This window comes from Haliotis rubra, unplaced genomic scaffold, assembly GCF_003918875.1.
Source record: "Haliotis rubra isolate DU_JTF1 unplaced genomic scaffold, ASM391887v1 Scf1334, whole genome shotgun sequence".
NCBI classification, from domain to species: Eukaryota; Metazoa; Mollusca; class Gastropoda; order Lepetellida; family Haliotidae; genus Haliotis; species Haliotis rubra.
In genome coordinates, this window is record NW_025765264.1 from 22,516 (window position 1) to 36,597 (window position 14,082).

At 38.8% G+C, this 14,082-nt stretch overlaps 1 protein-coding gene across 2 annotated transcripts; it reads left to right on the forward strand.

Annotated features, from left to right (window-relative positions):
- Nucleotides 1-1,140: 1,140 nt before the first annotated feature.
- LOC124267739 (ras-related protein Rab-9A-like) lies at nt 1,141-10,988 on the forward strand. 2 transcript variants are annotated; one of them, XM_046702726.1, is made up of 2 exons: nt 1,141-1,242; nt 9,342-10,988. In XM_046702726.1, the coding sequence occupies exon 2, from the start codon at nt 9,361-9,363 to the stop codon at nt 9,973-9,975; it is 615 nt and encodes a 204-aa protein (XP_046558682.1). In that variant the 5' UTR covers nt 1,141-1,242; nt 9,342-9,360; the 3' UTR covers nt 9,976-10,988. The 2 variants fall into 2 exon arrangements, with proteins under 2 accessions (XP_046558682.1, XP_046558683.1); XM_046702727.1 differs by having other exon boundaries at nt 1,153-1,270.
- Nucleotides 10,989-14,082: the final 3,094 nt, after the last annotated feature.

The window sequence follows — 14,082 nt, forward strand, 5'->3', positions numbered from 1 at the left end:
CACCTATTGGAGACATCATCAGGAACCGGGGATTAGGATACAATCTATATACAGCTCGTATTCCAATATATCGGGCTTTCAGGCCCAACAGTGGAAACTCAATTCAACAAACATTCTCTGCCATAAGCAACTGTGTGTCAAGCATTTGGTTCGCGGGTGGCCAACAATTTCCCAGAGTTGAATGAAGACAAAAAACTGACTTTCTAGTAATAGACGATATCATTCCAGACTTTCACTTGCTCCTCTTGTGGTAGGAGATAGTCTTATTCGGTGTCCTGTTTGACAAGTATGCGAGCCCGGAGTCGCAAGTCAGCCTTGTCCTCAAGCTGGCATTTTCTTTCATATCAGAAATATCAGCATTACACGTCACCTCATGGACAAGGAGACAGCAACAACACTTGTCCTAGCCGAGAGCCGCGATGCGGTCCTATACAGTGACTCTATGGGACCGCATCGCGGCTCTCGGCTACACTCTGTCCAAGCAGACGTAATCTCCCAACCAGTGAGTGACTTTAGAGTTAATATTCCATCTCTATGGCGGCTGTCTGTAAATAATCGAGTGTGGACCATACAATTCAGTGATCAACAGGATGAGTATCGATCTACGCAATTGGGATATGATGACATGTGTCAACAAAGTTAGCGAGCCTGACCACCAGATCCCGCTAGTCGCCTCTTACGACAAGCATGGGTTACTGAAGATCAGTTCTAACACTTATACAAGAAATTACGTTTGTACGGGAATATGGACTTACAACCCACAATTTTATCCTTTAACTTGAGGATATCTGAGACCCTTGTAATAACATGTGATTTCAATTTAATATTACTTGGGACATGTCAGATATGTTTTGGTACTGAGGCCTGTCTAAAACGGTACACGCCGAAAGCGGTCGTAAAATCCCCAAAGCCTGTCTGTTGACGCACATGCAGATCAAACAAAACATTCAGTGTATGACAACCGTTTCGCGTTCATGACCTCATGGGAAGCTGCGGGACTATATTACATAATCTGTAACATTTTGTAACGCTACTGTATGTTTAGTTCAAAAGAAACACGTTCACGCACGGTAGATTTTATACCTATGCTAGTTGTGCTGCAAATAGTCTTAACACACCGGAAGGGAATCCCTCTGTCAGGTGATTCGTCACATGACCTAAATGACGTCAAGTAACCATCATGTCGGAAAGATGTTGTCAAGAAATTATGTGAATTCACATTGCTGCGTTAAGACATAGGACGTAAGTAGCGGCCTGATTTAATTGTGACGTGAGTATGTTCTGGACAGTGTATGCTATGGTTCACATTTGGGAACTGTTCGATAGTTGACAGGGGTGTCCATCCCGTGTGACTTCAGACATTGTCAAACGTAAAATGTCTCGTGACCGATGGGAAGGCTGTGTCAACTTGTGACGGGGTGACAGAAGGAAAGTGCAGAAGTAATTTAGCTAAACAGTCGAACTGTTTTCTTTTAAGGCTTTTAATTTTAACAATGAATATAATCAAAAGATTATACTTTCCAATATGCAAATTTATTTGTCCAACTTTTTAAATTTCATCCCAAAATAACCAAAGCTCTTTCCTGTATAAATACACTACTTCAAGTCCTACGAAATTGTGAAGAGGTAAAACATATGTCGCGTGTCAAAATGAATTTATGATTGCGTTTGTACTTTTATAAGAATTAGTAGAAGAAAAAACCTTTCTATCATGATGATTTAATATTTCAAAGATATAAACATGGCCATGGCCAATGAGGATGTTGAATACTCATTGACTATTTGAGCATGTTGAGTGTCTTCATTATCATTACCAGTACTAGCTATAGTCTGCTGTTTAGGTCCCATCAGAGGGGTGATGATGTGGCCAAGTGTTTAGAGCATTCGCAAATCACAGTGACAACCCAGGTTGGATTCCCCACATGGGTAAAATATTTGAAGCCCATTTCTGGTGTAGCCCGCCATGATATTGCTGGAATGTTGCTAAAAGCTGCGTAAACACTATACACTTTAATCATCCCATCAGAAACCTGTAGCTGTTTATCGGAGGTTCTACATCTGTTAGTCTGAGCTGAAGGCTATGTGCGTGAATCTCATATTTACTTGCCCATTCCACAATATTCTTGATTTATCAGGATTGTCCACATCATAGCCATGTTTCTACTAAATTACTGGGACAAACTTGTGTCACTTTGAGATTTTGCCCCTTCCCTCACTTATTTCTAAGTATTTTAAACAGATTCTAGCTTGGTAGTGTGTAGTGTTTCAACTGAACATAAAAACATTGACATATCCAATTAAATCACTCCATTGTTCACACTCTTAAAGTTTATGCTACATTGTCGCCCTTACAATAAATTATTTTCTGTTATACAAACAATGACGCTCAGAACATGTAGAATTAGGGCTGGACAAGAAAGCATTGACGGGGCATGCTGGAAAGTGGCTTTCACAGCAAGATATACTAGTAATTAGCACAGCAGGCAAGGTGGTTGTTGCACCTGTTGACATCAAATTGTTTTGAAATAGATAAATATGCTAGATGCATCTTGGATTTTTCTGGAAGCATAACTGTTTCAACATGTTCAGTTACATTATTTATTCCAAGCACTTTGCAAATCTGTTTAAATAACCATGTGGCCTTTTATCATGTCTTTTTAAAAGTTATTGCTGAACACGAAGATGAAAGATGACACCCTTCAGACACTGTTGCTGTTTGTTCACTTTGAGAAGAAATGGGAAAATATGTGATATGATAATGATTGTGTATTATTACATTTCAGTGTATGGTTGTTTTGGTAATAGAAATGTTGGGTTTAAATTTTGAATAAATCAGTTCATGCCTTTCTTATGTTCATGATGATTATCATCCATATTGTTCATTAACTGAATATTTGTTATGTATTTATGTTAATTATCTCTGGCATTCATTATGTTTTAACAGTGCATGGTACTGGCGTGCCATATCAAACATTACAGTTCTTACCATGTTCAGCCAATATGGTATTTGCTGGTTTGTTTTGGTATCATTTTTCAGTAACCATTTCAATTTGATCAGCAATAATTGCAAATTATTATTTGTCTCAAAGCTGTCGTTATCAAAGCCATTATAATGTTTGTATCTACTTGCTCGAACTTGTCTCTTGCTATCATTTTGATTAGAGTGCAATGTAATAATTGGAATATCGTGATTAGCTGAGCTGATCAGATTGCACCAAATGTTACCAGACCTTTCAGATTACTAGTACTGAGTACTAGTCAAAGCTAGTTAGAAGATATTGAGTGCTGGGAACCTATTCTGACCCAAATCAAAACATGACTGCGTCAGTTGATTTTGTTTAATTATAAAATAAATCATTCAGCTGCAAATCTACAAATCTGTCATGTTAATAATAGTAATATTAATATACATGATAAACTGATGTAGCTGGACAGAGTTAACCTGCGTATCTGCATAAATTACGCAAATATTTATGTGATAACCCAACTCCTGTTACGTCGATTGCGTACAAATTGAATTTTTGTAAATGCTCAATAAATGTGATCCTACATGCGTACACACAAAAATGTCAAATCTTAGCTTGCGTACCGGTGGATAGATAAAATAACTGGGGTATGTTGAGAGGTTCTATTTAAGGACATGAACTTGGCAACTTGCAGTCTTTCCTATTGTTGCTCATATTGCAGATCAAATATAAATAACAAACACTGACATTTAAACTTCATTATATTTTTACAATTGATAGAAAATGGCAAAATGCCCAATTGAATTTGAGTGGGGTGAGTACAGTTTATTTGGTTACTCAAAGGAAAATTAGGACACCCAAGTAGTAGGCCAACTGAGATGAACACAAGCAAGTACATAACTCAATGACCCAAAAAGTTATCTGTAGCTCTTGCTGGAATACTACTAACTGTGTCATAAAACAACAGTCAGTCAGATCTATACTTCCTTTGTTAGGTTGATTACTGCTGTCAAAATTTCAGCTGCATCATGGTGGCTTATATATTAATTATGGGCATTCATTGCTGACAGGTGTATACCTCAACTAGCATATAACAAACATGGTCCCTGGGACCCCCAATTATTTGTTTTAAGGGTCCTTGTGGGTAATATGAGGGTCCTGTGACAGTGTAGAGAACTGTATATTTTGATAATTTCTTTAGAGCCTGGAATGAATCATTGATCATGTGGACTGATGGGTGAAATGATGCATGTAACTGCTCTGAAAGAAACAACCAAACACTTAGAAAAGTCATTGATGTGTTGTGGGTACAATGAATAATATTTTGCATCCCTCTGGATGCAGTGAATTTCTTTTCTGCATCCATTCTCTACATTTGTGTGTACTGGATGCGCATTTGTGTGTCGTGTAAAACCCTACATGCCTATGTATCCCAACTGTGTAGATTGATGATCATGGAGTCTGACTCGAGAGTGTCGAGAATCAAGTATCATGATTATTTGAAGACCACCATCATATAGCTGAAATAGTGTTGAATGAGGCATTAACTGAACTAAATCAGTTTGTCGCAACATAGTAAAGTTTTGTATTATTTATTAACAGCATTGCTGAACCCGTTTTATAAGACTTGATCAAAACTTTGTATGGGGCACTGTATGCTGTTGTAGACTGCAATGTAACTGTGACTAGCTGATTATATGGACTACTAACATGACTAAACTGTGTATAATATTCGGGGGTGGTGGGGTAGCCTAGTGGTTAAAGCGTTGGCTTGTCACGTCGAAGACCCGGGTTCGAATCCCCACATGGGTACAATGTGTGAAGCCCATTTCTGGTGTCTGCCGTGATGTTGCTGGAATATTGCTAAAAGCGGCGTAAAACCAAAGTCAGTCAGTCAGTGTATAATATTCATTGCTACTGACAACCTGCTGTTGCTCACTAGGCCTGGTAGAATCAGCAAGTACTGCTGTGTAGTGACCTAGTTAGAGTGGACTGTGCATGGGTATTTCTATAAAATGGATCAATGTTATTGAAGTGTCATCTGTCACCTTTTGACCAGGGATATATGAATGAAACTTGTGTTAGTTACCAGCTAAAAGAGGTCAGATATGTCATTCAGAATATCTCTGAACCATACGAGAAGAGATTCTTTATTGTGTGTCATTTTTAAGTTGGCATTTGAGGTTTACTGCTAACTCAAGAAATGGTTTGCAAAATTTAGATTTAGAAGTCCAGGGTTCGAAATACCCCATATATTAGCGTGCCATGGCACGGTAAATATCGAAATGGCATGGATAATAAATGTTCTCCTATGGCACGCCTAATTTTTTTAGAGACATAACACACCTTTAGTCACTTAATAACCAAACAAACCACTTATGCAAATGACAACCAAGCAAAAACATCTATTGACTTTATCACCTAGGAAATCACTGGAATTATGATGGATCATGTAAAGAAATCTGGTTGGTTTTTTTCATTTAGAGTGTTGGGAGTACTGATGGTTCAGTTATTGAAGAGGAAATTATGTATGTTAGATTTATTGAAAAAAGTGAACCTCTCACACAATTCTTAGCTATTAAAGGTGTTGGGAAAGCAGAACAAATGAAACATTAGAAAGCCAACTTAAACAGAAAACATATCAGTGATAACAGAAAACTGGTTACATTTGTTGTTTTCTGACAATAAATTTCAAAAGATCATCATCCTTGCTACAGTCATTTATTCTTAAACATGTGGGCACACCTGATTTCTGAAAGGCACACCTAAAATATTTGCCTGGTGCCCTAGGGCACACTTAGAACAAAAAGTATTTCTATCCCTGAATGCCCAAGATTAGAAGGAAGGAAGATAGAAAACTAAGAAAACTATTTTTGTGAGGAGAGCATTGTGCATGTTATGCAAGTGCTACCGTGAGTTTAGTTTTACGCCGCACTCAGCAATATTCCAGCTATATGGCGGCAAGTGTTAGATATATAAACATAAACATATTATGCGCATAAACAATTTCACGAAGCATGCTAACCATATCTGGTATATGTTACTATGTGATCAATGTTGATTGCTTGGTTTGTTGTATAACACCGCACTCAGCAGTATTCCAGCTATATAGCAGCGGTTTGTAAATAATCGAGTCTGGACCAGACAGTCCAGTGATCAACAGCATGAGCATCGATCTACGGAGTTGGGATACGATGACATGTGTCAACCAAGTCAGTGAGCCTGACCACCAAACCCGTTAGTCACCTCTTACGACAAGCATGGGTTACTTAAGACATGAGTAATATAACGGAAAAATGATACTTTCTGGACATTTATACATGTTGTAAGCAGTGTTCAAAATCAACATTGTCCACAGGTTTTTGACTATTAAAATTCAGGAAGTGACATTTCCTTGTGGACTGCCACTTTTACCATTGGTTTGATAGAAACTCTGTGACTGAACAATTTTCAGGCTGGTAAAAGATTATTTGTTGCATTTTGCTTGGTACAGTTGGTGTCATTTCTTCAGTATATTTCAGTAGTTTACTTCTTTGAGTGGCATTTTAGAAGTTGGAAGTCAGAACAAGTATATATGGATGACAACTTCTTTAATTCTAGAGCACCACGTTTCGATACAGGTTCTTGTATCTTTTAAGTATGAATGAAAACTTGAAAACGATACAAGAACCTGTATTGAACGTCGAGCTCTAGAATTAAAGACGTTGTCATCCATATATACTTGTTCTATCAATAATTTACTCATGAAGATCTGGGTTAAAATTGGTCTTCAGCTACCTATACTTGTCATGAGAGGTAACTAATGGAATCTGGTGGCCAGGTTCACTGACTTGGTTGACACATGTCATCATATCCCAGTTGAATAGATCAATGCTCATGTTGTTGATCACTGGATCATCTGGTTGACACTCGATTATTTACAGACCGACGCCATATAGCTGGAATATTGCTGTGTGTGGCGTTAAACAACAAACAAACAAATCTATCAATAATTTATCGATATTTAGTTAACTGTTATCAATATCGGCAACCAGCCCTAGTTGGTACTCTCTTTAATAAATCAGCAACCGTGACAAGTCAAGGTATACAGCAGACACATTTATTTACCAGATAGTGTTAAAAGTAATAAAACAGCATTAACTTGCAAAAATACGTTCAGATTTGGTCCTGTGGTATTCCAGATAGTGTAAACTTGTGTGTTTGTTGGGAAAATACTGAAACATATATCTATTGATTACCATGTGATTTAACAATCTATGTTATCTTGAAGGGTGTCATCATGAGGGAGGATTGTAGTATCGGCACAATGTATTTCCTGGTTGTAAATAAACACAATGGATGGCTATGTTTATACATTGATGAAACTAGTAGACCGTGAGCCAATAAAAACTTTAAACACAGTAATACAAATATAATTGAAAACATGTGTAATGCAGTGGGGTTTGATGGGCAAATATTGCCTTTTATTATAATGTAAGTGTCAATGATTTGATACATTTTGTTCAGTATATGTTACATTTATCAGTATGCTTCAAAATGAGGAAGGCTGTACACACCCTATATTCTCCTTTGAGTAAGGGGTACTGTCAAAAGTCGGGCCTGAATGACCACAATAATTTGTTTAACAGAACAGCCAATGTCTGTAGGGTGGCTTGCTATAATTAGTCAGCTCTGAAAATAATCTGCTGTGACGCAGATTTAGCAGTAAATACATCGTATCTACCTGAAGAGTGTATATAATTGTCACATGTAGCCTTGATCTGCTGATAGCCTGGAATGCAACTGGTCAGGTGACTGGCACATGGTATATATTCACCGGGTGATACAGAGAGATATGGTCAGATAGCATATTCATCACTTTCTGTCATGTACTATCACGTGATCAATACTGTACAACTTGCAGCAGTTGTATGGGGCTTGCAGCAGGAATATGTGGTATTTTGTTGTGTTAGGTAGTGGATTTAATTGTTATATGATGAATATTGTTGTGAAGAAGTGCCCAATATTTTGTAAATCGTCATAGTTGATCTAGATATTTTACAATAATCAGGTAATATTTCAGCATTGGGTGATCTTTAATTACTTCAAGATTTTTTTAAATTCCATCATAAGGCTAGACCAATTTTATTTCTTGTTTTACGGATTTTTGTCCTCAGAAAACCTAAACGCAGGAGGAAAAAAATAAAAATAAAATCACAAGTTAAAGTAATATTCTTTCTAAATATTAAAAGTATTTTTCTTCTGGCAATTTATGAAGTGTATATGGGGCCCAAAATATATTTTTAAATTCTTGTAAGTTTACATTTTTGGCCAATAAAAACATAAGGATTTTATTTATTTTTTTCTTTTGTTATTCTTGAAAAAATATGACTGGCAGATCTGTAAGACAAGAAATAAAATTGGTCTGGCCTAACCAGGTCTTTTAACTTGCATGTAAAATGATATCATATTCCTATCGGTATGTGTTAAGGGGGCCCTCGAGTAGCCTAGTAGCTAAAGCGTTTGCTTATCACACGGAAGACCTGTGTTCAATACCTGGGTGCAGTGTGTGAAGCCCATTTCTGGTGTCCCCTGCCGTGATATTGCTGAAATCGTGCTAAAAGCGACTCTAAACCTCCCTCACTGCTTTGTCTTGGTGTACTTTGACAATTTACAGTGAATAATAATATTAATATATTCTTACCGGTATGTCTAATTTGTAAAAGGGCCCTCGAGTAGCTTAGTAGCTAAAGCATTTGCTTGTCACACCAAAGTCCTGTGTTCAATACGTGGGTGCAGTGTGAAGCCCATTTATTTTTATTTTTTATTATTATAGGATATTTATATAGCGCACATATCCACGCACTAGTGCATGCTCAAGGCACTGGTATTTTTTCCCTCGATCATTGGATGTCAATATCAACTGCACATCGTATTAGCATTTCTGGTGTCCCCTGCCATGATTTGCTGAAATCGTGCTAAAAGCGACTCTAAACCTCACTCTCTGTTTTGTCTTGGCCTACTTTGACAATTTTCAGTGAATAATAATATTAATATATTGACAGAATAGGTCCCCTCTACAAGCAGTTCGACTAATAAGTTCATTTGGTCACAGTGTGTGGAGTCATACCATAACGGCCAGGTGATCCTTTCACCATGCAGTGTTATTGTCAGAGGTCACTGTTTGAGTACACTGGCAACAGTCATGATGTCTTTGTGAAAGAAGACCCTGGAACAATGTCCATGCAGTTATCACAGAATCAATTATCATCAGATTGCCATGATGTAGGTGGAATATTGCTTCTTAGGCGCTAATCCACTTTCAGTGATAGTAAGTAAAAGAAAGAAAATGAATAAGTTTCAACATATCTCTAAGTTTTACACTTCTGTCCACAGATCCTGACTTTGATTCAAGATGGCAAGCGGGAAATCCAAACTGCTCAAGGTGGTTCTCCTGGGTGACGGTGGAGTTGGGAAAAGCTCATTGATGAATCGTTTTGTCAGCAATAAATTTGATTCTCAGTCCTTCCACACTATAGGCGTAGAATTTCTAAACAAAGATGTTGAGGTCAATGGAGAAAATTACACCATGCAGATCTGGGACACAGCAGGCCAGGAGCGGTTCAAGAGCTTGAGGACACCGTTTTACAGAGGTGCCGATTGCTGCCTTCTCACATACGCTGTGGATGACCTACAGAGCTTTAAGAACCTGTCGATGTGGAAGAAGGAGTTTTTGTACTATGCTGATATTCAGGATGGGAACTGCTTTCCCTTTGTAGTCCTTGGTAATAAAGTGGATGTAGAGAAGCGCATAGTTTCAGACGAGGAAGCGATCACTTGGTGTGGACACAATGGCAGTATTCCTTATTATGAAACCAGTGCGAAAGACGCTACAAATGTTGACAAGGCATTCAAGGCCGCCGTGCAACGATTGCGCGAACTGGAAGACAAAGTTGAAGTTAAGACATCCCACGGGAACACAGTGGATTTACGAAAGAAAGCAAAATCTAATTCAGGCTGCTGTAGCTGACATTCCTCATGTGGTACAGATACTTATATATGTTTAGAAGTTTTATGAGAATGATGTTTGTTAACTGTGAAGATGTTGCTGTTGACCCTGCTACCAAAATCATAATAATTCTACATATTTTGGAGCAGGTTTTTTAAGTTCTGTACATTGGACTGTCAGAACTGTGCTATCGTCATTTACGTGAGTGATTATCAGATGTCTGCTGGCAACTGAAGAAATGGTTTACGACTTCTTACTCATCACAACTAATGAGCCAGGATATCCCTCCAGTGAATCATTCATTTCCTGCACATTGCTTGTTGGTATATACATATATAGATATATACGCAGGAGATATATATTTTACAAGATGGTGTGTGCAACCCTGCCAGAAGGGTCCAGAGTTATTGTCATGACTCCTGTTGTGATACGGCTTTGATATTGCTAAACACTCAGGGATTGACAAGGCTATCAGTTCCTTTGTCTGTTGAAAATATAGAGTTGTTGATAAGAAGATTGGTGTCTATCGCTCCACTCAATTCAAATTCTATTCTCTCTATCATTAAGTTTAAATGAAGCGATGACTCGTAAAAAATTCGTCTGACCGGTCTGGACATGTATGGAGCTGATGCGTATGGTTTTAAACTGCTTTTAGCAATATTTTGGCATTATCGCGACAATCCTGTTTAAAGATCAAGATGTATATAATGCAGATAATGTTATTGTATTTACTACAATGACCATCAAGATTTAGTCACACCCACCTAATATGTCCCCATGGAGACCAGTGATACAGACCATAATGAATGGAGGTGAATCACATTCATTACAATATTGACCACTCATATAATAGTCAACATCATTGTAGGCTTAACACTAGAAGTTCACTGTGTATATGACCTGATTGTTTCATAGTGCATACATGGATATTTTTGCTCAATCAGCGGCAGAGATTGGACATGCTAAAAATTAATTTAATTGTATATATTTGAAAATGAAATGGAGCAAAATCTGAATAAATAGTGTAACCAATATCAGGTGTCTGGTTTCATGTTTTACGATGGGTATATCCCGGGTTTCACCTTGACTCACAAACATGGGGTCCCTGGGACCCCCAGTTATTAGTTTTAAGGGTCCTTGTGGGCAATATGAGGGTCCTGTGAAGTAACGGTGTAGAGAACTGTATGTTTTGATAAGTTCTTTAGAGTCTGGAATTAATCATTGATCATGTGGACTGATGGATGAAATGATGCATGTAACTGCTCTGAAAGAAACAACCAAACACACCTAGCAAAGTCATTGATGTGTTGTGGGTACAATGATAAATATTTTGCATCCCTCTGGATGCAGAGAATTGTTTTTCTGCATCCATTCTCTAAGTTTGTGTATACTGGACATCTGGGTATATTGTGTTCTCATCACTAGTTATTGCACGCCTGATTGTGAATGTAGGGCAATACAGGATATATTGCTCTGCTCAGTAACAACTTGATACTGTTACTTCAGAGGTATGACACCACTAAGGATGATGCAGATAATGAAAATACCATCAAACTAAAACAATGGGTTATTTTGAACAAGCTATTGTCATGGATGGGAAGTGTGCTTTTAGAGAGGACTACCATTGCACTTCTCTAAGATTACCCATGTATGCTCAGTCAGCAATAGAACATGTATGTTATGTGCAGCCTCTTCTAGATCCATATATGATCTATACAAAATCTTTACAACTTTGCCTAAGCAGTCAAAACACAACATGTACAATGGTCTATAACATGCGTGTTATCTCATTATTACAACAGATGTCTACACTGAAGATAGGTAAATTAAAATAAATACATCTTGTGTTATAATCATGGTTTTATTTGATTGAACAAGAGCATTTAAATATACATCTAAACGTTAATTAAGCACCACCCACTTTTTTCAGAAAAGTTCAACATTCAGATCATGAAAAGTGCAATTTCCTGTCTGACTCAATGTAAAGAGGATTGATTTTGCTGAAGGGATGTCCTGCACTATCACTACACAAAAAAAGGAAGCCGATGATTATCTTTGATACCAATTGATTGGAGTTATGCGAATAAGCGTCAAAACGACCATTTCACTAGGCCTGAAAAGTATCACTGTCCAGTCCATACTGGTATCTGCAATGTCAAACGTTCAACATAAATATGCTTGTTGTCATCATGGCTATCTCTAGAAACTGTTTAGTCCATATGGGGAGTATCCACCTCTAACACGAATCACATTTTCAAGATGCCTTCTCATGCTTGAAATGAGACGTCTGATTCTAAGCATCGGGATTCTCTGCCACTCCTCATTGAAGAGCCTGTTGCAGTTCATCCATATTCTGCACAGGAGGATCTCTGGCTCTCACTTGGCGCCCAAGATAATCCCATAAATGCTCTATGGGATTAAGATCCAGGCTTTTGGTTGGCCATGGAATAGTGTCAATAGCATTGTTCCTCAAATGATCGACTACTGCTCTGGCACGATGAGGCCTGGCGTTATCATCCATGAACAGGGGACGACTGGCAAGTGTGTGATTGTCAAAATGGGGTATTACGGCAACATCCAAGATGGCACGTTGATAACGTTGTCCTGTGGTACTGTGATTAGGTCCAGCTTGCAGTCGTAGGACACACAACCCCACACCATCACTGAGCCACCGCCAAAGGGGACCCAAGGTGTTCAACTACTTCGGGTTATAAGCTTCATTGCAGCTGGCGCCAGACACCGGCTGCGCCGTCAGTGACGCAAAGGTAACGACTTTCGTCCGACCAGTGGACTCTGGCGCCAGTATCGGAGATTGTGGTTTTGCCTTAACCTGCACCACGCCAGGCGTTCTTGCATGTGTCTGTCAGTGAGAAATGGACGTCTGACTGGTCTACTGCACGCAATCCCGCAGCTCTTAACCTCTTTTGGGACGGTATTCGTGGACAGTCTGACGCCCACTCGCCATTGTCTATGGAGGTCTTCAGCATGGGTCATTGATTGCGTCTGGCTGTTTAATTAAGGCCCTGTCGCCACGAGCACTAGTTTTCTTGGACATCCAGGTCTGGGTTGGTCTTTGACCTCTCCAGTTTGCACGTGCTTTCTGCACCAGTCGGCTAAGAATGGTGTGATTGAGATTCAAATTGATACCAATTTGACTGGCATGATAAACCGGTTTCATGCATGCCAACGATTCTCCATCGTAGGTTCTCGGATAGCCTACGTCTCGGCATGTTGTATTGGAACAGTACAATAAGATCTGTTGCTTCAACGTTCAAATTTCAGCCACCAAGTATCAAACAACAATACTGTGTTTTCAGTCGAACGACCCCATGCATGTGTATCGAGCACGTGCATCTTCTGTATTGCGCAGTTTATGTCTGCGATACGTGTGATGCACGGGCAATACAGGCATATAGCATACTGTGAAATTTCATTATCCTTACTTGACACTAATTGATAATATTTACTTTTGAATTTGGTGGTGCTTAATTTACGTTTAGCTGTATATTTATTGTGTTACCACTACAATGGGCAATATTTCAGCTTTATCACTGGAGCCTGTCATATGCAATTGTGGACCATTAACCCAGTGATTAAAGGCATTATCTATGCCCTAGACAGTAAGCATTGTAAGGGACTAAGGATACAGTATGACACACAATCAGCAATGTTTCACTTTGTGACCACCTCTTCCTCATAAGTCCATCTTACAGGCAAAGTCCAACCTGATTTGGGTACGATGGCATGCAGTCACCAGCCCATCCTATCCCTTACAGCAAGCATGGGTACAAGGTCTCTCACCTTCAGTACCATGACTAGCAGGACACCCGTATTGCAATACAATTTATTTGCCAATACTCAGCCCATATGACGTGCAATCATTATGCGTCACCACCCTACCCATTTAGTCACCACTTACAACAGGCTTACTATACAGATGATTTATTCAGAAATATGTAAAATGTAAGATCCAACTCAGAGTCAGGGCAGTGGGGAGCCCTTGTGGTGAAAGTGTTTGCTCGACTCAGCCGAAGACACAGGTTCGATTTCCAAGATGGGTTCAATGTGTGAAGCCCATATCTTGTGTCCCCCCACCGTGATATTGCTGGAATATTGCTACAAGTGGCA

Coding starts and splice junctions, on each gene's coding strand:
- LOC124267739 (XM_046702726.1), top strand. CDS start 9,361: ATGGCAAGCGGGAAATCCAAACTGCTCAAGGTGGTTCTCCTGGGTGAC.